Source organism: Phlebotomus argentipes, unplaced genomic scaffold (genome assembly GCF_947086385.1).
Source record: "Phlebotomus argentipes unplaced genomic scaffold, Phlebotomus argentipes genome assembly contig_15, whole genome shotgun sequence".
In the NCBI taxonomy this organism is placed as follows: Eukaryota; Metazoa; Arthropoda; class Insecta; order Diptera; family Psychodidae; genus Phlebotomus; species Phlebotomus argentipes.
In genome coordinates this window covers 18,720,192-18,743,473 of record NW_026776181.1, presented here as the reverse complement: position 1 = coordinate 18,743,473, position 23,282 = coordinate 18,720,192, and the positions used below count along the sequence as shown (strand labels likewise).

At 40.9% G+C, this 23,282-nt stretch overlaps 4 protein-coding genes across 9 annotated transcripts in view; 2 read left to right on the top strand and 2 right to left on the bottom strand.

Annotated features, from left to right (window-relative positions):
• Positions 1–56: 56 nt before the first annotated feature.
• On the top strand, positions 57–3,604 carry LOC132261623 (transmembrane 9 superfamily member 4). The gene is made up of 4 exons (XM_059760513.1): positions 57–771; positions 845–1,227; positions 1,291–2,118; positions 2,852–3,604. Exons 1-4 carry the CDS (start codon positions 760–762, stop codon positions 3,501–3,503), a joined length of 1,875 nt encoding a protein of 624 aa, XP_059616496.1. The 5' UTR covers positions 57–759; the 3' UTR covers positions 3,504–3,604.
• A 280-nt stretch (positions 3,605–3,884) lies between these two features.
• On the top strand, positions 3,885–6,694 carry LOC132262541 (kelch-like protein 5). The gene is made up of 5 exons (XM_059761820.1): positions 3,885–3,988; positions 4,054–4,308; positions 4,379–4,952; positions 5,021–5,379; positions 5,446–6,694. Exons 2-5 carry the CDS (start codon positions 4,169–4,171, stop codon positions 5,996–5,998), a joined length of 1,626 nt encoding a protein of 541 aa, XP_059617803.1. The 5' UTR covers positions 3,885–3,988; positions 4,054–4,168; the 3' UTR covers positions 5,999–6,694.
• A 692-nt stretch (positions 6,695–7,386) lies between these two features.
• LOC132261417 (protein kinase C and casein kinase substrate in neurons protein 1) lies at positions 7,387–18,254 on the bottom strand. Of its 3 annotated transcripts, XM_059760222.1 has the most exons (11): positions 17,995–18,254; positions 17,662–17,794; positions 17,481–17,590; positions 12,585–12,733; positions 12,324–12,512; positions 11,212–11,223; positions 10,671–11,018; positions 10,283–10,393; positions 9,335–9,504; positions 9,095–9,258; positions 7,387–8,195 (listed from the first exon to the last, which is right to left on the bottom strand). In XM_059760222.1, the coding sequence occupies exons 2-11, from the start codon at positions 17,763–17,765 to the stop codon at positions 8,083–8,085; spliced, it is 1,470 nt and encodes a 489-aa protein (XP_059616205.1). In that variant the 5' UTR covers positions 17,766–17,794; positions 17,995–18,254; the 3' UTR covers positions 7,387–8,082. The 3 variants fall into 3 exon arrangements, with proteins under 3 accessions (XP_059616205.1, XP_059616208.1, XP_059616207.1); XM_059760225.1 differs by lacking the exon at positions 10,283–10,393; XM_059760224.1 differs by lacking the exon at positions 11,212–11,223.
• A 473-nt stretch (positions 18,255–18,727) lies between these two features.
• LOC132261555 (dual specificity calcium/calmodulin-dependent 3',5'-cyclic nucleotide phosphodiesterase 1-like) overlaps positions 18,728–23,282 on the bottom strand; it is a 92,160-nt gene continuing 87,605 nt past the window's right edge. For all 4 annotated transcript variants that reach the window (XM_059760413.1, XM_059760409.1, XM_059760412.1 and 1 more), the window contains one exon: positions 18,728–23,266. In XM_059760413.1, coding sequence (XP_059616396.1) covers positions 23,190–23,266 — 77 coding nt within the window. In that variant the 3' untranslated portion in view covers positions 18,728–23,189. The remainder of the gene's footprint in view (positions 23,267–23,282) is intronic.

Here is a 23,282-nt window from a genome sequence, read left to right as displayed (position 1 = left end):
TTCTTAAATTAGAATCAAAATTTTAATAATGTTTCTATATTTCCATATCTCCCAAAGTTCTTGCATGATTGTCGAAAGTATTACAGATTTGGATAACTTACTTAATCACCTACAATTCTCTAGAACATGTGAAAGTGGATAAATGAACGCCAGATGGTGTAAATGATCTTTTTCCGCAATCATGTCTTCTTGTTCATTTTACACTAAAAATAATCACAGCGGCGCCATTTTGAGGCGGATTTCCAAGATTCTTGGCATTTCGGAAAACTGACTTTACAACCTACAATTTTCTAGAACACATAATTTGTGTTAAACCACGTCTTCACATGTTTTAATGATGTTTTAGCAGAAATCTATGAAGTTTGGGGAACGTTTTCTTATCCATTTTGCACAAAAAAACACTCGTAAAAGTGCTTTTCTTGTCGGATTTTCAACAGTAAACAGTGTTTTGGAAAGCTTAATAGATTGCCTACAATTGTCTAAAAAAAATAAGAAAAAAAGAATAAAATGATAAAAATGGGAGTTTTTCCCTGGATTCTTATCAGTGTTCGGCTGCAAAGTTTCGTCGACAGTTGCGCAGTGTGCAAAGTTTCCCGAAGATTTCTCGTCGAAAGGCAAGATTTCGCGAAAGTTTGAAGCCTCGCAACGTGCAGACGTAGTGACAGCTGGACGATGAATGGCGCTTTGAGTGGGTGATATTTTGATGTGAGAAAAAGCCTCTTTGCCGTGCATCAGGACCACAATTGTGAATGCGAAGCGATGGAGTGGAAGGTAGGGAGTGCGCGTGGCCATTCCCCTGACCTCTGATTCCTCTGACCAGTCCTCTCGGGGCGCTCTTCCGCAGGTGCTGCTGGTGTCGCTGCTCCTCCGTCTGTTGGCGTGCGTGCACGCGTTCTACGTGCCGGGAGTGGCTCCGGTGGAGTTCGTGCGCGGCCAGCGGATCGACGTGAAGGCGGTGAAGATGACCAGCACGCACACGCAGCTGCCCTACGAGTACTACTCGCTGCAGTTCTGCCTGCCCAAGAACGGCACGCTCGAGTACAAGACGGAGAATCTGGGCGAGGTGCTGCGCGGCGATCGCATCGTCAACACGCCGTACGAGGTGCGGATGGCCGAGAACGTGCCGTGCAGGCTGCTGTGCAATGACAGGGACCGGCCGCTGAACTGGGACCGGCAGCAGTCCGTCAAGGTGGCGGAGCGCATCAGGCACGAGTACTTCGTGCATCTGTGAGTACTTCCGGGCTTCCCACCCGCTGGGGGCGCACTAATGGGGCTCTCTCCGCCTTGCAGGCTCGTGGACAACCTGCCCGTGGCCACGAGGATCATCAACCCGGACTCCATGGAGGTGCAGTTCGAGCACGGCTACCGGCTGGGCCAGATGGAGGCGGATCACGCCTTCATCAACAACCACCTGAAGCTCATCCTGTCCTACCACATGCACACCAAGGACAAGTTCCGCGTGGTGGGCTTCGAGGTGGAGACGCTGTCTGTGAACGCCAAAGATCTCAAATTCGACGGCGGCGCGTGCGCGCTGCCGGACAACCCGAAGCCGCAGGAGGTCAGCCTGTCCAGCAACACGCAGCTGTACTTCACGTACTCCGTGGAGTGGAAGGAGAGCGCCGTGAGCTGGGCGTCGCGCTGGGACATCTACCTGGGCATGAACGACGTGCAGATCCACTGGTTCAGCATCATCAACTCGCTGGTCGTGGTGTTCTTCCTCTCCGGCATCCTCACCATGATCATGGTGCGGACGCTGCGGCGCGACATCGCGCGCTACAACACCGACGACAGCTTCGAGGATGCGCTGGAGGAGACGGGCTGGAAGCTCGTGCACGGCGACGTGTTCCGGCCGCCGCGCCATCCGCGCCTGTTCGCCGCCGTGATCGGCAGCGGCATCCAGATCTTCTTCATGGCGCTCATCACCATCTTCTTCGCCATGCTCGGCATGCTGTCGCCGGCGTCGCGCGGCGCCCTCATGACGTCCGGCATCTTCCTGTACGTCTTCATGGGCCTGATCGCCGGCTACTTCTCCGCGCGCCTCTACAAGACCATGAAGGGCAGGGAGTGGAAGCGCGCCGCCTTCCTCACCGCCACGCTGTATCCGGGCATTGTGTTTGGGTGAGTAATTGCTCTCAGGCGCTTCTGACCCCGATGACTCCGAGTCGCTTCAATCGCTTCAATCAATACTCTCTGGAGAGATAAACTGGGAGCGGGATTTTGCATCGCAGACAGTCTTTGCGATCGATCGGAGCAATGAACGGCGCAGAATCGAGAGGTTAAGCGGGGAGGACAGTTAATTGTGACAATGAAAGAGCGAAAAAGTACAGAAATTCATCAATTTCTCAGGATCAAACTTATGTTTAATCCACATTTTAGGCTCTTCAAGTGCCTTTGGATTTAAAGTTTGAAGGCCAAAATTCAAATTTTAAAGTACTGAATCGATTTTGATGCTTTTCCGAAGAATTACTAATTGTTTTTTCAGTTAATTCGATATGTTATTTCATTTTGGACTACGTTTAAACGTGAAGTGAGCATCAATTTTTGGTATTTGACCAATTTTGACAGTCAGAATGGTCAAAATACTGATTTCTCACGGATAGGAAGACATCAAGATCAGCTAGGAATGGGTTTAAAAACCATCAGAAGGGCTTTAAGGCAAGCCTTTGGCTGTATTTGATCTTCTTCTGGCACTTGAGTTCGGCTTCAAATCGCGTCTGTTGCATTTGGAGTGTTTTTTGTCCATTGAAATCTCAGCTCCCGATGAGCAAAACTGCGCTGTTCAATGCTCCCAAAAACATAGAGTTTTTGTGCCCAATCCAGAGGTGAGAGTGTGTCTGTTTGATCGCTTCAGGACGGGCTTCTTCCTCAACTTCTTCATCTGGGACATCCACTCGAGCGGCGCCGTGCCGTTCAGCACGATGCTGTCGCTGCTGTGCCTGTGGTTCGGCATCTCCGTGCCGCTGGTGTACCTGGGCTACTACTTCGGCTACCGCAAGCAGGCGTACCAGCACCCGGTGCGCACCAACATGATCCCGCGCCAGGTGCCAGCGCAGCAGTGGTACATGAATGTGGCGCTGTGCACGCTGATGGCGGGCATCCTGCCGTTCGGCGCCGTGTTCATCGAGCTGTTCTTCGTGTTCTCGGCCATCTGGCAGAACCAGTTCTACTACCTGTTCGGCTTCCTCTTCCTCGTGTTCTGCATCCTGGTGGTGAGCTGCGGCCAGATCTCCATCGTCATGACGTACTTCCAGCTGTGCGGCGAGGACTATCGCTGGTGGTGGCGGACGTTCATCGTGTCCGGCGGCTCGGCGGCGTACATCTTCTTCTACAGCATCTTCTACTTCTTCACGAAGCTGGAGATCACGGAGTTCATTCCCACGCTGCTCTATCTCGGCTACACTGGACTGATGGTGATGACCTTCTGGCTGCTCACCGGCACCATCGGCTTCTTCGCCGCCTACAGCTTCATCCGCAAGATCTACGGCGCCGTGAAGATCGACTAGAGCCGCGCTCAGCTCCTCGCACTCGCATCCAGTCGCGCGCGTCTCCCGTCGACCCAAGACTTGTCCCTGTTTTCTTTTTTTGTATTTAATTTAATTGATGAAATTACATTTAATATAATGCGAAGTGTTTAACAACCTCTAATGCAGAGTGTAACAAAGACAGAATCGAAGTAAATTTATTGTAAAAACCACGCGTTTTCATTCGTCACTCAGCGATGCGTTTCCAAGAATCTTTCACAGGCTGGAATGAAAACGAGCGGGAGAAGGGCAGAAGCCAGCGATATATCGACCGATATATCGAAAAAGTACAGGATTTCAAATGCTGCGCACAAAATAACAAATCTCAGCCAGGAAGAAATGCTCAGTGTGAAACATTTACCCAACTGTTAAGAGAGGAAAGTAATGTCCTGGAAGAAGCCTTCAAAGAACAAGGAATACAAAGAAATATCTAATGAAATAACAGCCAACTTGGCCGTTATTTCTAGGTTATGCGGGATTTCGGGGATTCACCGCAATACTGCTGACTTCAGCTTTGTTATTGTGATCGCAGGAGATTTTTGGGCGTCATCACAAAGCGTGTCTGAGCAAAGAAAGTGTCGGGAATTGTGAAATTAGAAGCTGAATTGTGCCAATACAGATATCATTTGAAGAGGAAAAGCTGCGGAATGGAAGGCTCGAGTTCGAGAGACAAGAGAAAACATCAGGAATCTTCCCAGGATCACTTTGTGTGCGCGCGCAAGAAAATGTGGTTATATCGGGAGAATGAAACGCTTTGCGACGTGATTCTGATCGCTGGAGAAGATAAGCAGAGGTGAGTTCGCAGTTTTCCACTGTCTTGGCTTCTTGAGAATCTCATCCTGGCCACTCCTTCACAGAATCTCCGCCCATCGTAATGTCCTGTCAGTGGCTTCTGATTACTTCGAAGCAATGTTCACGGGAGACTTCCGGGAGTCTCGGGAAGAAGAAGTGACTCTGGACGAGATTCCGGGAGACGATCTTCGGCGTCTGGTGAAGTTCTGCTACACAGGAGAATTAGAACTGAGCGAGGAAAGTTCTGTGGAATCCGTGAAGACGCTCATGAGCTCGGCAAATCTCCTTCAATTGAAAAGCGTGGTAAAAGCTTGCGGTGCTTTCCTGGAACGTCATCTCAGTCCCTCAAACTGGCTGGGAATCGCTGAGTTTGCTGATCAGCACAGTTATGACGCTCTTCTTGAAGCGGCAAGGAAGTACGCAAACCAGCATTTTCTCGAAGTGTGCAAGGAGCCGGAGTTCCTTCAGATCTCCGCCAAACAACTGGGCAAATTGCTGGCCAGCGATGATCTCAACGTGCCATCTGAGGAAGACGTTTTCCGTGCGTTGCTGGCGTGGTTTCAGCGCGCTTCTGAGGAGCGGAAGAATTACATTCCCGATCTTTTGGTGCTCATTCGACTTCACCATCTTTCTCCCGAGGTTAAATTTGATGATTCAGTTCTTGTTTCTCAACTCTTCAATAATTCTTTCTTTTCTTCCTTTGGCAGTTTATCGTCGATCAGGTGAAGCCGCTGTGCGAGAGCACGAATTGCCTGGATTTGGCGATGAAAGCTTTTGAGTGGAAACTCATTCCGGAACGCCGTGATCTGATGCCCAACCAGAAGTCTCGTCGATCAGGAAAAGAAAAGTTGTTGGCTGTGACTACGGATAGTTTCAGGAATCCTTATGTCCTCAGATTGTATTGTCCTGAAACCAAGCAGTGGACAATTGAGACGGAATTTGTGATCGGTCGGTATGATTGTATAACAGTTCTTGCGAACAACAATATAATTTTCATTGAAGGGTATGAAGGAGGAGTTTCAAAGAAAGTGGACAGTTTTGATATCAAAACCAAGACAGTAAAATCGTGAGTGTTTCTAAAAGGAAGCGCAAATTTAATATCTTTTATCCACATAAATATCTTCTCTTGCAGCCTCTCACCGATGAATTACAAACGCCGTTTCTGCTGTGCTGCAGTTCTGGATGGATTTCTCTATGTGTTTGGTGGCGAAGATAGTAAAAACAGTTTCCTGAACACAGTGGAGCGATTGGATCTGAGCAACGGAATCTGGAACATGGAAACTCCGATGCAGACTAAGCGATACGACGCTGGAGCCGCAGCCTTCGAAGGACGATTGTTCGTGATCGGCGGATTCAATGAGAAGAATCAATGTCTTAATTCTGTTGAGCGTTACGATCCGCAAACGAAGAGGTGGAGCTTGATGGCTCCCATGGTGAAACGACGATATCATCCTGGAGTGACAGCAACCAGAGACTACATCTATGCTTTCGGCGGGAAAGACCACGAGAATAGAGAGTTATCATGCGTGGAGAGATACGATCCCAGGGCAAATTTGTGGACTATCGTGGCGACGCTCAATATTTCTGGTCGGATTAGATCTGTTCTTGTGGGAGAGAAAATTCTATGTGCTTCAATGCGTTCAAGGGTAATTAGAATTGCAACTTTAGAAAGTTTTAACTTGTAATAATTTGTTTTTTTTTATTCGTTTTATAGAAAGTTGTGCAATTCGATCCGGAAAACAACACTTCGACTGAATTTGCGCAATTGGATTTTCCATCAGTCCATTATTTGGAAAATCTTTTTTACAACACTGACAACTGATGCGCTCAACAAGCACAATATTCCCTCGAACCTCTCAAAGATATCTAGAATGGTGATTTGGCATCACGTGAAAATCCTAGATTTCCACTGAATTTTCCACTCATTTCCTAAATATTCGATAGAAAACACAAGAAGCTGCGGAAGGTGAAAGTTTAAAGATAATCTTGCAAAATAACTGCAAATATTCCTTGAAATTTGGAGTGAAATTAAAATTGGAATTCTGTTGAAAGAGAAATAAAAATGTTGCGAAGAAGCGTTAAAAACAAAACAGGAAAAAAAACATCTAAACTTATTTAACACAAACAATTCTCGTTTCGTCGAAAACTTCCACCAGATTTTCCATAAGAATTTTCCTATGTGGAAAAATAATTCAAAAATTGCCATTGAAGATTCTCGAAAGTTATTAATCTGCAGAAATTTTAGCAAAAAAAAAATCTCATAATCTGGAGGGAAAAATGTGCGTTTTTGGTCCTTGAGTTTTCGAAGTACGGAAAGATCATCCTTTTGTCCACCTTGAATGAATGAATGAATAGTTTATTATGTTACTTGTCCACCTTGAGAAATGCGCCAAAAGACATAAAATTCGTCGAGATTGTCCGAAAGTCAGAAACATGTTTCCCTGAAACACGAATGAAACCAACATTGTAGACACGAGAAACATGATCTCTTAATATCTTTCATTTTCATTTAATTTAAGATTTTTTTTTTTGTTTGTAACATGATCCTCAAATGCTCACTTCTAAATTCCTACATCTTCTGCCCCTAATTAGTATAGTTCTCCAAAAGACCATTGTTTTTTTTTCTTAAGATGTTTTTACAGTCATCAAAAAGTGTGTTCAAAAATTGGTTGTTCTTTTTTCTCTGCCAAGAAAAATTCCCCATCAAACATTTTCTTTTTTTCCATTTGTGATTTCTCAAGAGAAGAAGAAGAAGAAGAAAAATGGGCGCGTTTTCTTAAAGCAAACAGATTTCAGATGAGCGATTTTTCCCTCCTCAATTTTCCACATTATGGTCTTTGTGTCTCTAAAATTCTCTTTTTCTCCGCACAATAAATTGCTTGAGTGTTGTTGTTGTTGTTGTTGCTGTTTTTCTTTGCCATTACACATCCATTACACTATTTAACATTACTAAAAATTACTGGAAGATTTTTTTCTCTCTCTCTCTCTTTACGTTTTACATGAATTCTCCATTTAATCAGTTTAAGAGCTCAGAATCGATGTGACTTCTACTTCTTATTTCTTTTAAACTCTCTTGTTTTTTTTTAGTTGCTATTTCGATAGTTGCTTTTGAATAAGTTTTACTCTCACATTCCATCGTCAACCTCTCGCAATTAATTTAATAATTAAATCATGTTAAGATTAAAACGTGTGGTATTTCAAAGTAATACAAATTTAAACATTTCTCCTCGCCTTTTTTCTCTCCCATTTAAACATCAATATATAAATTATAATACTACAGAGAACATAATATACGTGTAAAGATTATAATTGTGTTGATATTTTTTTTTTTTAATGTTTTAAGGAAAAGAATACATATATTCAGTGTGTTTCGCCACAAAAAAGACTCAACGAATTCTCTTATCTTCACACACTCAATTCTCATAAAAATCTCCAAATAACCAATCGAAGAAACATTAAATTCTAACATCCTTTTTATACAGACTCTCCTGCGGAACAGAAAACATAGTGCGCGATGCAAATAAAAATAGAGACAAAAAGGGAGAAATAATAAAATACATTGAGAATTTATCCTTCAAAAACCACGCATTTCACCACATTTCATCTCTCTTTTCCTTCTTGTTAAATAAATGTCTAGCAATAGATTATGTATCTCTTCTTAATATAATTAACAAGTAATCATATTCCACTTCCTCTCGTCCTTTCTCTCTCTTTCTTTTTTTCCTAGGAGGTTTATTTATTTTTTTTTTTTTAGTGATCTGCGCGCAATTTATCCTTCCACCACTTCGACATAGTTGGCCGGATAGAGACCCACTTTGCCATTTTTCCTCCCTTTGCACCATCCCTGCTCGTCCTCGTCCTCCAGCTTCTCGAAGACGTCGCCTGGAAGTGGAGCAGAACGTGTTAAAATGATGACAGACAAGAATTTCACTTCATTTTTATATGAATATTCGAATGGCATCTTAAATCTTTCGATTTATTTCTTATTTCTTTCACTTTTTATCTGATGATGTGTCAAGATTTCATCTAATTTTAAAAAGTCAATAAGAATAAAGCAATTGGAAAGAGATTTTGTATGAAAAGTGCATGTTTTGAGACTCAAAACACTATCATTTTGTGGTGTGGAAAAAAGAAGAACAGCGTTTGTGTATTGAGGAAAAGCATTTCAATAAATCACAAAGTAATTCATGTGAAACTAATTAAGGTTTCTACAAAATATTTCTCGTTAATTTGAGTGGAGAAAATGACATGAATCTGCATTTGTGATTTCGGTGCAATTTTGACTTCATAATCTCTCTTTTATGGTTCTATAAATCCAAAAGTCACTTAAAATAGGCCAAAAAAACAAGGATAAAACTTTCCTGATTCTGTAAGAATATTATCATTTTCACATAACTTTATCTTCTCAGCATTCAACGAAGAGATTAATTTAATTGCACTTTTGTGCTGTTGATAAGTGTCTGTTTTTAAATGCTGTCTGCAATATTGTAATCATCGTAATCATTGTAATACAGCGCTAAACACTAATCCATTTACACCTCTATTTCGCTACGCATTGTAAGTAATTGTGATACATTTTAACACTCTTGTCGAGTGCGCTTCTTTCCCCCACACACTCCCCCCATCGGCGGCAAACTCTCTGTGTGTGCAATTGAGTAAGTGAAACATGCGCGTATCGCTTCCAAAACGTCCACGAGCGGAAATTCTCCACGCACGATTGATGGTGAACATAAATTTTCGAGAATTCCAACAAAATTTCCCGTCAAAATCCATGCAATTACCTTGCTTGAAGGTCAGCTCATCACTCTCTGCACTCTCATAGTCATACAACGCCTTCACCGGAACGCCAGGCTCGCCATTGTCCACGAGCACATTGTCAGCGGCATCGCCTTCGTCCCACTCCTCCTCGTCGAACGGATTCTGCTCCGCTTTTCCATTTCCATTGCTGCAAATATCGATGCCATTGAGAGAGAGTCATTCTAGACATTTTCCTGCACAATATTTTGCATTCTGAAACTCACGTTGTAATCGTGGCTGATTGACGACTCGGCGACACTTCGCTCTTCGCATTGCTCTCCGACTTGGGCGAATCCATGCTGGAGGAATTTCGGGATGTTGTGGAATTCTTCACGCTCAAATTCACCGAAGTACGATTGACACTCCCTTTGCTACTCGGCGGCGGTGGATAATCCTGTGCACACGCAAAAGCAACACACATTATCAATCGTGTGTCAATGATTTGTGAAACACAAAACACGAGGAAGGAAGAAGTGAGAGAAAAGAGCACTTTCTCTATATATATATATTTACTGTGCTGCCAAACAATTTCTCACTTTTTCCTTCACACGCGTTCATATTTTTTCTTCTTCTTTAAATATTTCCTCCGTCTGCCTTCTTTGCAAAGAAATGCTCAATGAACAGTGCAAACAGTCACAATTAAAATAAAATTCATCATATAAATTCAATGCATTTTAAAATAACATAAAAGGCGAGAACGAAATAAATAATAAATAAACAAGGAGCAAATAAGTGTTTTTCACAGTGAATCGTGAGTGGAAAATTGGCAAATTTTGATCAACAATTTCAATAAGATAAAAAATGGATCCAAAATGAGATAATTAAGTCGAACAAAACCTTAATTTTCCCCAAATTTGACTCAATGAATAACATTCTAAAGTCAATTAAGAGACGATTTGATCTGAATTATTATTAAATAGCGCAAATTTAATCATCACGACGAGTTTTTCAACTTAAAAACTATCAAAATTACAGTGAAAAAACAATTCTTCAATAAAATTTGAATGCAGAATTAAGCGAATTAAGCGAAAGCATCTAAATTTAGCACAGTTAAAGGAATAATAAGACTTTTGTCGCTATTTTCACTGCGAAATCATCGTCGATTGGGGCGGAAAACTCGACAAATCGACACACTTATTCACTCCTTCTAAATAAAAATCCACCATGCGTACATGCAAATCATCGCCGACGGGCCGCTGATGGATCAGTGTTATTGGTGCGGCCGGAAGTGCTTCCTTGGACTTGTTCCCTTTGGCAATGTCACGGAATTCCTCAGTGTACTCCTGCACAACGAAATGAAAGAGAAAAGAACGAACCAAAAAAACACACAAAATCAATAAAGGCAAAAGAAAGCGCTGAAAATTCTTCTTTCTTTCTTTTCTTCTTCTTCTCCCCGAGCACAAAATTTGAGTGCACAACTCAGCATAAAACGTCCAAAAATAAATAAATATAAACATGGATAAAAGAAAATTGAAATAACAATTTTCCAAAGCATCGCGCGCGCACATCGATGGCCAATTTTGAATAGAATATTTTCGCGTCTGTTTGCGAAATACTCACGATAAATGCTGGCCAGTTCATCGCCATGTTGACACCGTGATTGTTGGACCACCACTTGAGGTCCTTCTGATGGTCGGCATTGTTGATGGTGTGGTAGAACTCCTCGTAGATCTGCGGCAAGCTCGACTCCTGCGAGATGTTGAGGGACTTGTGAATGGCAAAGAGCACCTGCTTGAAGAATCGCAGGCGCGTCTCCTCCATCTGTTGGCACTTCTCAAACACCGACGTCATGTCCTCAATGTAGATCGGATTGTATTTGTTAATCTCACTGAGTGACTGCTCGTACTTCTCCCGACACTTCTGCACCTCGTCCTTCGTGCGCTGCACACGATCCTGCAGCTTCTTCACCTGATGAGACAGAAAAAACACACACGCAATCAAGTCATTGCAAGTGAAGAAAGCACGAAAAAACAACATTCAATTGCACAATTATTCAATGATTCTTCAATGCGATTAATGCGGTTAATGATATTCTCAAAAAGAAGGCTTCGAGGACAATAATAGGGAAGAGCGATAAGTGAAATCTCATTCAAATACTCACGTTAGGGTCAGACTGTAAAAGAGAGACACGAATTAATTGGTGGGATTATTTACCACGATGTTTTAATACAAAATTACACATAAAGTGATTTTTAATTTCACCCAAAAATTTGCCCTCCCCAAAACAACAACACAATGCGCACCAAACTATTTTCTCTCTCTTCATACTGATTTCATCAGAAAGCATTCTACAATAATGTGTGTGTTGTGTGTGAGTTTATGTGTTAAATTACGTGAATAAATGAAGGAATCTGCAAAAGTTTCCAACGAATTTCCGTAGAAAGGTGTTAACAAATTGTCTTTCATTAATAACTCTTGCGCAAGAAGTTTTTCTGCTGAGACTTAAATAATTTTTGCTTAAAATATTGCAATCAATGCCAAAAAAAAATCCCAGAGAAAATTTGCATAAATTTTGTAAATCTTAATGTGTTGTAAAGACACAAATTCTGGTGTGAATCTATTGAATTCTTCAAGGTGTTTTTCGATGAACACACAGAACAGAATGTTAATTCACCTGAGGCAACATTAAAAAATTCTTTGGCTCTTCTAAATTAACATCTCGATTTATTCTAACCATCAGAGATTCTCTCTTTCTCTTCTCTCACTTATTGTGACGTTAGAAAATCCATCGATTTCACTCTCTCAACAATTATAGTGAAAATATATTGATTGTCGCGCAGTGACACAAAAATGCCACGAATGTGAGCAAAATAATACCTCATTTTTCATATCAACGACACTCTTTTTTACACAAAACTTTCCAGAACACATTCAATATAAACACACATAAAAAAAAATTACTGAATCATCCATATTTTATACTTGAGCCTCTTTCGCTCGACATTTATAACAATTATATATTGAATTTCTGAGTTGCTTATCAATATTTGATTGCACGCAAGAAATCTATCTTGTGTTTTGGAGGGGAAAAATTATATCAAGAAAGTTTTGTGCTGTGATCTTATCAGTAAGTAAATATTTCTCTTTCTGATTGTAACATTAAATTCAAGCGCTCGCGGCGAGAGTTCAATTCAAAATTTATGCATGAATTCAATTGAGGATTCGCCGGGGAAATTCTGTGTGTCTGTGTTTGTGTGCATCAATCTCTCTCACCTGATCAGGAGATAGTGAGCTATCGGCGCCGGCATTCCGCTCTTGATTTGTTGCCGTCTTCTCCGTCTTGCACGCCGAATGATAGTCTGACTTGGCCTTCTCCACCTTGGCCAGATGCTTTGCCCACGGCTTCTGCGCCTTCTTGAACATCTCCTCCATCTCCTTCCTCTCCTTGATCTGAATCATAGTCTGCGCGAGAGAAATAACACATCATCTCTCAGTGATTTATTACAGCGCAAAGTGTGCACTTCACTGACTCACTTTGTGATAATTGTCCTTCTGCCATGTTTTTATCTGATTGCTCACGTCACCCATCAAATTCTCCTTGATCTTCAGATGCACTTCCGACAGGCGATCAGCCTCAGTGAGTATTCCCTTCCATGCAGCCTCAATGGTGCCATATTCAGGTCCTGCCGCGAGAGAAATAAGACCGAAACATAAGTTATTTTGCATTTGGCGATGAGCTAATTTATAATAATAACGCAAATATTTGCTTTTAACTAATATATTTTCAAGGAAAAATACTCATTTGATTCCATGTTTTCTCTGGAATTTCATAAAAATCACTCAAACGACAAAAAAGCAGAGATAAAAAAGCTTGCACGCAAATTTATCGTAGTTTTATTCAATATTCCAACACACAATTTTCACTACTTTAGGCTTTGATTACTCTTGGAAAACGTTGAAGGACTTCACTTAAAGCAAGGAATGTGAACTATTTCTATTCATGGCCCAAAAGCATTCAGAAAAGACACTTTTCTTGTCCTCTTGAAAGGGATAAAGAGTGTATTTATCATGTGAGTGAGCTTTTGAACATCTTGTGTGGTTTTTTATGAACCACAAACGCGAGTTTTACCATGTTTTCTTTCAGATCAATCAGAGAATCGGGAAAATTGACCGAGGAAGAAGACTTGAAGGCTTTCATTCGCCAAATCATGAGGCAAAGTGTACTCTTTTGGCCAATTGCACCAAATTGTCACCATCAGGAAGGCATCAATGGAGGAGTCATGCGACAAATTTCACCGTTTTTTTTCCATCTTCACACACAGAAACCACACATTAATTGATACATTTGGAGGGCAATCCTCCACAGAGAGAATCTCTCTCTCATCTTCGCATGCTCTTGCGGAACCGGTTTCATTTCTCCCGTGGAATGTCTCACGAAAAATCAACGCACAACCTAAGCAAGTTGGAGTCCAAACACGAGACAAACTGGACACAAATCCAGATTCTACACTTGATCCTCAACACACCCGTTCAACGGTCAATTTCAATTAGTCCGCGCGCGAGAGCACAAGAAAAAGCGACACAAACATTCGGAGATGATGTGAAAGAACTCTCTCTCTCTAACAGAATCTCCAAAAACAGTGCAAAGAGATGCAACAAAAGTCACTCATTACATTCAATAAAAATCAGCTGAAATATACAGTCAATTCGCCACAACTTGTTGCATTTCCCCTTAATCACAACACAACAACTGTGCACATTTTTGCGTGTGTAAAATTTCAATTTCTTTTTCCTCATCTCCTCTTCTGAATGTCACACAAACACAGAAAGAGAGATAAATTCCACATTTGCTAGAAGTGGACAAATGGTGCGGAGGACAAAAAGAGAAGCTCATGAGTGAGAATTTCCTGCGACAGTTGAAAAGACAGGCAAAAGAACAGAATAGAGAGTGTGTGAAATTTGCATCGCATTGAAATTATATGCACACACATGTTGAAGACCCCAAGAATTGAAGATAAGCAACAAATCCGCGCATTTTGCCATCTTCAAGCATTGATCGAGGCAAGATCTGCATAATTAAGTTGCAAACACGTTCTATACGCGCGCTCCTTTTCTCCACACAATCCACAAACTCTATGCTTCTTCACACAAATCATCATAGAAGACAGAGAGAATATATTCAGAATTGGTGTCCGCGCGCGTCGCGCTGTTTTTATCCAACAATGTCAATGTCTATGCGCCTATATTTAGCAACACATCACAAAATATTGCGCTCGCAAAATCGTGATGCCGGAATATTTAATAAAAAACACAACACAAAACAGCAGCAAAAATGCCACACATGAGATCATGCAAAGCCACAACTTCTCTCACATCATCAACAGAGTGAGAGAGATTCACTCCCTCGCCTAGAGATCATCTTAATTGGACGCCTTTTGAGCCATTTGTTCTTTCCTAATATGCGCTTGTCGGGATTGTGATGATCAGAGCCAGAGGAACTCTTTTATGTTCACACTTTCATCGTTCACTATAAGTGGGATCGCCTGTCAATTTCAGTCTGATCGTTTGCGGTCGCGCATTGAGAGCTCAATGGAAAAAGCTCAAACAGAGTGAAGAAAAAAGACAAACACTCACAAGCGGGAGTGGTAGCGACACAAGTGAATTGTTTGGGCAAGAATTTGCTTCAATAATTGATTGATTTTAACCCTTTCTGTGTCAAAACATGAAAATTGAGAATTTACCCTCAATATCGGTTCAAAATATGCCAAATTCATCTTAAACTGTCTCCAATAACACATTAAAGTGATTGACATTCATCTATTTTCATTATTTGATATGATTTTCAGTTGATTTTATTGGAAATTCAGTCAAAATTCCTCATTTTCCCAATAAAAGCATCAATAATTTTGGATATAATTAAAACATTACTCTAATTTTGATGAGACAATTAGTTATTCAGTAAAATATTTTAATTATTGTGTCATTTAACTAGATTACACAACGTGTTATTATTATTTTATCGTTAAGCAAATGAATATTTTGTGCAAATCATCGCAATTTTCAGTGTCTAAAATCGATTCGGAGCAAAATGTGCGTCGATTTTCTACCATTTTCGAATTCTTTTTGCCACACTTTAATAGCTAAAAAAGCTCTTTATTTTTACAGGAAGAATTCATAAATATTTCGGGATAATATTTCTTAGAGAAACATGAAGAAACTCCTTGATTTGTTTCCTTCCAATTGGAATCCAGGTAAGCGAACAGGAAACCAATTGGAGATCAGTGAAATGTGTCAAAGGGTTAAATAAGATTTGCTTCAAAAGCGAACGTATTTTAAGGTGGATCTTCTCCTTGAATGATTCTATTCATAATTCCGTCGATTTTTCCCCCACAAATCAACCAGTTTGACAGTGAAACATCCCAACAACACCTCTTTGGCCGACACAAGCAATTAACCATTTCATATCTCCCAATCAAGCTCATTTCCTTGCCTGTCTGATTGCCCTTTATCACTCGCTAGTTTCACTTCAGCCACTCTTGGTGATAAATCTGAAAAAAATTCCCTCCTGAATATAATTCATCATCATTCTCTACCCAATTGAATCACACTTTTTCGACCCGCCGAACTCATGTTTTGATCCAATTTCAATCATTTTAAGGTCACACTTTACAATTTACAATTTCTGATTATTATTTATGACTCAATAATGGCGCTTATTACGCCGCCATGAAGAGACTCGCGCTGTATCTCTCGCTCTATTCCTCAATTGACCAAAATTGAATTACACCAGATGTGAAGCTGTCAATAAAACTGACCATTGAGCTTTGCGAAGTTCAAAGAGACAATTTTCCACCACAACAACTCGAGCAGCAGATCTTGTAAAACTTGCTGGAATTTACTGTTTGGCAGAGGCAATTGAGATGTGTGTACACAAAAGTTTATCTCAACACTTACAGATAAGGCGCGAATGCTTCAGAAGAAAGCTCAACAATTTACGGAATCTTTGCTATTCCCAATCAAGTGATATCCAATTAATTAAACAATCTGCATAGCTTGTTCCGAAGGAATGCCAAGAATGTTATCCAGAACACTTGAAGTTCTTCGAATGCTTTGGCAATGAAATGAGACAGCAAAAGAACTTCCTGAGTGGACAAAACTTCATCATTATTTTTTTTCTGGCAAACTGTTTAGGCTTTCCTAACGGACGATCGAGCACTGTTGAAAGTCAATATTCATCAACTGTCCACGCTTTGCATGGCACGAAAGAAGCGCAAATGCATTTTCAGAGTGTGCGTGGGTTTTTCCTCTGATTGGAGGAGTGCAATAAAAATCCCATTTATCGTCACTCTCTGACTCAATTGAAATATGTCACACACGCTGGCCGTGGCAGTGAAAGAGCACCAATTTGTCAGCCCCTTCGCGAGAATCCAGCGCAGCCTCTCTGATGCTGGCCCAGAATGAATTCCGATGTGCGGAGAAGGAGAAGAAGAAGAAGTGCGCGCGCCACTTGGCCTCATTACATGCCGCTAAATTGCGCTCATCGTCGCGAAAACAGCAATGACCTTGCCGTTGATTTTTGCATACAGGCGTCGAGATGGTCTGCGCGCCTCTTATCTATTCTCTCACCTTCGCACTTCCAGCGCAACAACGCGCGATTGATTGGCCGCAATTGAAAGCGCGCGCGAGTCCACGAAACGTGGGTGTTTCTTTGGCCAAATAGACACACAGAGAGAGAGAACAACATCAGCGCATTGGAACTTCTCCTCTGATCGGTAGTCCGCGCGAGAGAGCCAGCGTTGTTGCCATCGCCAGTGGTAGAAATTATTATGTTAATGAGGTGGAGGAATGAATAAAAAGATTGTAAATCTTCAGTGTCTTCCAATACACTGACGCAATCACCTAAAAATTCCCTCCATTCCCACTTCTACACCTCGCGCTCCTAATCTAATCACAAAAGTGAGCAATGATTTAATGCAAACACACACAGTCTTTTAATTACTATCGTGAGAAGTATTGAATCACACACTCCTCAATATTATTTCTGCTCTATTCAATAAGCTTTGAGCGAGCGAGAGAAAAGTGTTGTGCATGAGGAACAGAAAATTCCGAGCTTCGGCTGCCAATCGGGCAATTTCGTGTGAGAAATTCCATGTCAAAATTTGAATTGACGCTCTTTATCGCCCTTCCTTATCATCATATCTCTATCTCAGGTCACTGTCACTTTGCTCAAGTGTTCTTGGCACAAATTTCTCGCGAGAATGGCAGGAAATTGAGTGAATTTTCATCCAATATCTAAGCTCCGCCCCCGCCAAAGCCCCGCCTTTTCCTGACACGTCGTCTATGCAGGGTATTTTCTACCGTCTGGCCGCGCATCTCTGATCCCACTCGCGCCAGTCTCTGGAGTGCTGTTACCTAATCATCACTATTTACCTTTCTCAATGAGATCGCCCCACTTCTTCGACCACGTCCGGAGGCTCTTGGCGTACGCCTTCTCCATCTCCGCGCGATCCTGGATCAGCGTCTGGAGGTCTGTGCAGAGCCTGCAAAGGCAGAGAAGGGGGAGGGAATGAAAGCGCGCACTTCCAGGCCGTGACCTTCCGGGCACACTCACTTGTAGCCATCCTCTATCCTCTTGGTCGTCCTCTTGTAGTTCCCGGGCTCCCAGAAGGAGTCGCTCCCGGCCTGGAGGAGCTGCTCGTCGCTGTGGTGTGACATGGTCGCCACCGCTGCCCAATTAGTCTCTTCTGCGAAACCGAGGGAGAAAGACAACAATGAGCTCTCGCTTCCTCGCAGTGGCCTGGAAAATTATTGATTGTGCCACAATGGCGTTTTTCCCACTTTTCGGGCCGCCGCTCTCGCGCTCGCCCACGCACTCTGGCCACCGCGGCGGCCCGCTGAGCCCCACTGGCACACGCAGAGGGGCCCCCAGGGCGCCTCTACTCACACAATTCACCGCCTTTCCGCACTGCCTCGGCACAGCACTCGCCAGATACGCACTTATCGCTAATTCGATTAGATGAGCACTCGCGAGGACACCCTGCTCAGCAGCACCCCTGCACCGCGCGCTTGGCACTCTCCGGGCGATTTTCCGCACGCAAACACCGCTTTTCCGACACTCAGGGACACCAGAAGAGTCACTTCAGGGAAGGAAGAGTTGCTCTTCTTGCATTTGCGACTTTCAGGCACGTCATCTGTGACATCCAACGCGGTGTGAAGTTGGCTGCGAACGCGATGCGCGCGAACAGCGCCACTCAGCGGGGGAACGTTCGAGCGCTCGAAAGCGAAGACGCAGAAACTTAACGAACATTTCAGCGCGAACTGAAAAATTAATGTTTTTCGAGCTCTTCTACAATGATTACCATTGGAATTACGGCCATAAAAAATTCTGATTAGGCAATTATGAAAAAATTACTTAATTTTCTCTATAAAATTAATTTAATCAGGCGAAAATTCAGTGTAAAGCTCAGAATATCAAAAGTTTTTCTCTTTTCTCTCTTTAACAATGACAAAAAAGCCCCTTAAATTTCACCCTATACTTACCACAGAAGAAATTCAAATTTTCATTCCTCGCCCACAAAGTGGAAAAGTAGAATGCAAAGTTCATGAAGTGGAAAGAGCGCGAATTCCCAGGCGAAGAGTCTCCGCGGTGGGATTGTGAATAGAAAAAGGAATTTAAATAATTTGTACACAAATTTCTAATACTTTATTTACTTATGCTCATGAAGTTTCCTCATCTTTAAATATGTATTTACCTAGAGAAAAATGTATATTGTAATATCTATATATACAGAGGTTTAAAAAGTACTTTCATAACTTCTTTTATCATAGATATGCTCTCTCTCTCTCTCGCTCTCGAAAAAATGTTTCAGCAAGTTTTTCGCTCTGCAAAATACCTTTGCTCTTGAAAGTTGTTCACATTATAATGTGATTAGAGGAGGTATGATGGAAACAACTATGTAGTTTCTTCAATATTTCATTCATTTTACAATTGATTTGAGTGTAATTCTATTGGTAATGCGATAATCCTAGAGCTTCTGGTTTTATCTTTCAATGTTTACAAGGAGGAGTGTGACTATAAATATTATAAGAATTCCACTGTCTTTTTCCTATACAATTTCTGGACTTCTGCATAAATATAGCAAGAACAGGAAGGCGATTTCTTGTCATAATCTTGTAACCATTTCACGAATATTCTCACAAAGTTCATCTTATTATATTCCTTGTCATCTTGGCTATTAGGTTCTCCTTCTTATCTCTTGTCAAATCTGTACTAACTGTGTGCTTTGCATGTGATACAATTTATACTTTTATTTATAAGACATTTCTTTCCATGATCCTCTCTCGTCTCTCTATATAATAATCTTTAAATAGATTCTCTTGTAATATTTTCTCTACCTTAATAAAGCTATGATCCCAATTTCAGCTGATAATGGTACCTTACTGATAAGCTACGTCTCCATTGCTCGAGTGTCTCGTGCTGAAAAACCTCAAAAGACATGCCATCTTCACTGCCACCCCTTCTTGAATCGCCCCCCAACGCCTTCTGCCGCGTCGCAAGAAGAGGCGAGCAATGGAGAAACTTAAACGACTGGTCCCTCAATCAGACATTTAAAAGAAAATGAAGATTTCAACATGTTTTAGATGTTTATGTTTTCCTTTTTGTATAACAATTATGCAATATGCAAATATTTTCTCACTTTTTGTTAAATATGAAAGAAAAATGTTTTTTTTTAGAAGTCTCTTCACATGAATATTTTATATATATATATATCATCATTTTAAAATACATTTTATTACAATATTATCCACTAGAGTACGATATTTTTTAAATGTTCACAAAATTCTTCTCCTCCCAATGATTAAATATGCGCTTCTGACTTATGGGAAAAGGGATTTTCATGTACTTTCCAGCAGTCAAAGATTCAATTCTTCTCTACAAGTGCTTTTTGTTCCCAATTGCGTGGTTTTCATGTGATAACAGGCGGACAAATTGTGGCAGAAGAACTTGCGCAAGTGCTCAAGTTCCCTCACTGATTCGCCCCTTAAGCTTATGATCAACAATAAACCCTCTATTTTTCACATTCACACTATATGGAAAAGCTCAAAAGTTGACCAGAGATATTATGTGTGTGTATTTGAAGCCTGTTCAAGTATAAACTTCACTTTGTTTGCTGTAATCCAGTTTTCGTGAGCTCATTTTTGCCACCGCCCGACAAAGCAAGGCAACGTGAGGATGAATTTGGGAGTTAATATTTGAAAAAGCTCCGTGGCATAATTGGAACAATAAGTGAGTGAAAAGTTTGTGCGAAACAATGGTTCAGCTTTTAAGCTCCAAGGCAAGGAAATAAACGAGTAATTGTTGAGAGAGAGAGAGAGAGAGGAAAGCTCTCAAAAAGCCTTATTGTGCTCCTCTGCATTAGTTTGCCCTGAGAAGTAAACTTTCCACTCCACGGAAAGCCTCAACGTGTCTTCTGGCCCCTCAAAAAGAGACAAGTCACATGTCACAGTGGCAAAACTTCTTACGAAAGTATTTATCTAATTCTCTCGGACGAATGTGGGCAGGAATTGGAGTGGGAAAAAGTTGCCCACATTCAATTCAGATTGGCAATTTCTGTGCTACATTTTGCATGAGCGTCGCCCATCAAGTGGGATCAGTTGCAATATTGGGCATTTGACAAAGGGATTTTCATTAGGCAACAGTTTATTGATTTACCTCAGAGCCAAGGGGCGAAAAAGGCGCTTTTTTCTTTGTGTAATGCATTTATGTTGTAAAAAATTAATTCTTTTGGAGTATTTTTCATTGATCCAATCAATTGTAAATCGAAAACGTGAAACTGGCGTGACAAATGGGCGTGGCATTCGAATGGGCGGAGCTTCAGAAGCTAGCACAATGACGTACAACTGGAGAAATCTTCACTTCATCCCACAATTATTCGCGATATTTGTCATGGAAACATTCACCCCTTGTTTGTCTCTTGCCCAGGGCTTCTGTTGAAATCTCTGGTCAACCCAAAAGTCCACATTCACCTGCACATGCCGCTGACAGTTACAGATATGAAGTGTGTGTCCTCGACGGCATTATTTGGCAAATGAAAATTTAATTGCATTTCCCAAAAATTAAGCGGCGGAATTTAATCATGAGCTGGAATATGCATCAAGTCATATTTGGCGTGATTTATTAACTCACGGAAGCTGTTAATTAAGTGAGTGAAGTTGATGAAATGAGTTTTAATTGTTGTTTGATTTCGCTTGAAGAATTTTTGCAAGCAAACTCACCGGTCAAAATGGGTACAATTGTGAAGGTGAAAGGTCAGAGAAATAATCGTGGAAGGTTGATAAAAAATGCAGAATTGAGATTAAGGAGCGGAAATTCACAAAGCCGTACAAAAGTGTACTTCTTCGGGAGGTGAAATCAATGAATCGTATTATGGGGAAAAAGCTAAAGCCTCGAGATCATGAGAAAATCATAAGTGATGCTGTCTTTATGGCATATAGCAGGGTTGTTATTAAATTTATGTACATTGTAACTTCTTTCATGTGAAAATATAATGTATGAAGGGAGAGTCAACAATATGGTAAATTCATAATGGATACAGGACGACAATATATAAATACAGATATAAGTTTTCCTTTTGAAGATAAATTCTCGTTAAAAGTTTCTCCTTCTCGCTTAATACAGAAACGGTTGATTTAAGTCATGTCATATATGTACAGGGAAATGAGATGTCTCTAATTTATACAACAGGGCGGATTCAGATGTAATGTATTCTCAAAATGGTGTCTAAATAAATTCCGATGCCACAAAACTTCACTATCAACACGCATTAAAAGGAGAATTGTGTCCTTCTTTTTATACACTTTCAGCATTATAGGTTCAACTGTAGCCTTTTTGCTAATAAGATATTCTTTCACGATTTGTGTGTGTGTCGTCAATCCCTTCAACTTCACATCTTGCCATGTATTTATGTATGTAGAACTATATGTATTATCCTGAAAATTCCTATGTACACTTTTTTCAATCCCTACTGTGCTATAAGACTTGATATTCCTCAATTTATCTTGCTTAAAAATATTTTTCTCTACACTTTCACAATATTTATCCTTCCGACGAAGATTTTTCATTACAATTTACAAATTCGGACGAGTGCTTGTGATGGGCTTCAGCAACAGATTATTTTATTAATTTTAAGGTGAATTTCATTAAGACTTTTCCCTTTCCACTAATTATCCTTCTAGGCTCACTTCTCCCAGGCTATTTGCATGGAAATGCTGAAGATGTTTGCTCTTTATGTGTCAATAAAATTACTCTCGTGCCTAATTCCATCGCGAAATTCCTCAGCTATGAGTTGAATTTGCGTGCTTTTGTACCCTCAACTTTGCGCCTGTCTTGTGTGTCTGTCTGTAATGTTGTTAAAAAGTGCAAAAGACTTTCCACAAATTTTCCTTCTGCACCACTATGAAGCCGTGAATCAATCGCCAATGATGGAAAATATGTATTTATATATAGTTATATCTTTCAGTTTGCATAATTGTGTTCTGAAACAACTGGATTGACACAGAATGTACTTTTCCGGGGGGAGTTTTTCACTGTTGTGCTAAAGTTTTGTGTGCATTTGTCTGTCATGGCAAGAAATATTCAGGACATCCTCTGCAAAACCTGCAATATTTTGATATTTAAAACTTCTCTATGTACCAACTATGTAAATTCATTTATGTTTATCGTTATTTAATCTACACGTTTATCCCCATTATTCACTTTTTCCTCCATTAAATTAAATATTTACTGTCTTTATACACGGTTTCTCTCTCTAAATATTACTTCATATTAATGCATATCATATTATTTTTTCATCAGTTTCTGTCACGTCATGTGTTTATTATTATGCAAAAAAGAGAGAACATGAGAGATGAAAAATCACTGCCAGAGTGAAATTGTGTGCCTTGTATTTCCTTTTCTCTACCTACAATATTTTTCTTTCACTATATCAATAATTTACAATGTTAATAGGAATTTTACGGTGCTCTCCTAAAACAGTATATAATTTAATGCGCTAAAAAATACATGTCTAAAAATTTGTTGTTATCCTTGATGTGCTGTATTGCAGTGTCATTAGACTTTTGGTGAGAGTCCCTTCATTATTAATCCTTGGCTGCGGCTGCAGGATTCTCCGCATCCTCGCCCTCTGCCTCCGCGGCGGCCGCCCTGGCTTCGGCGTCTTTTTGCGCCCGCCA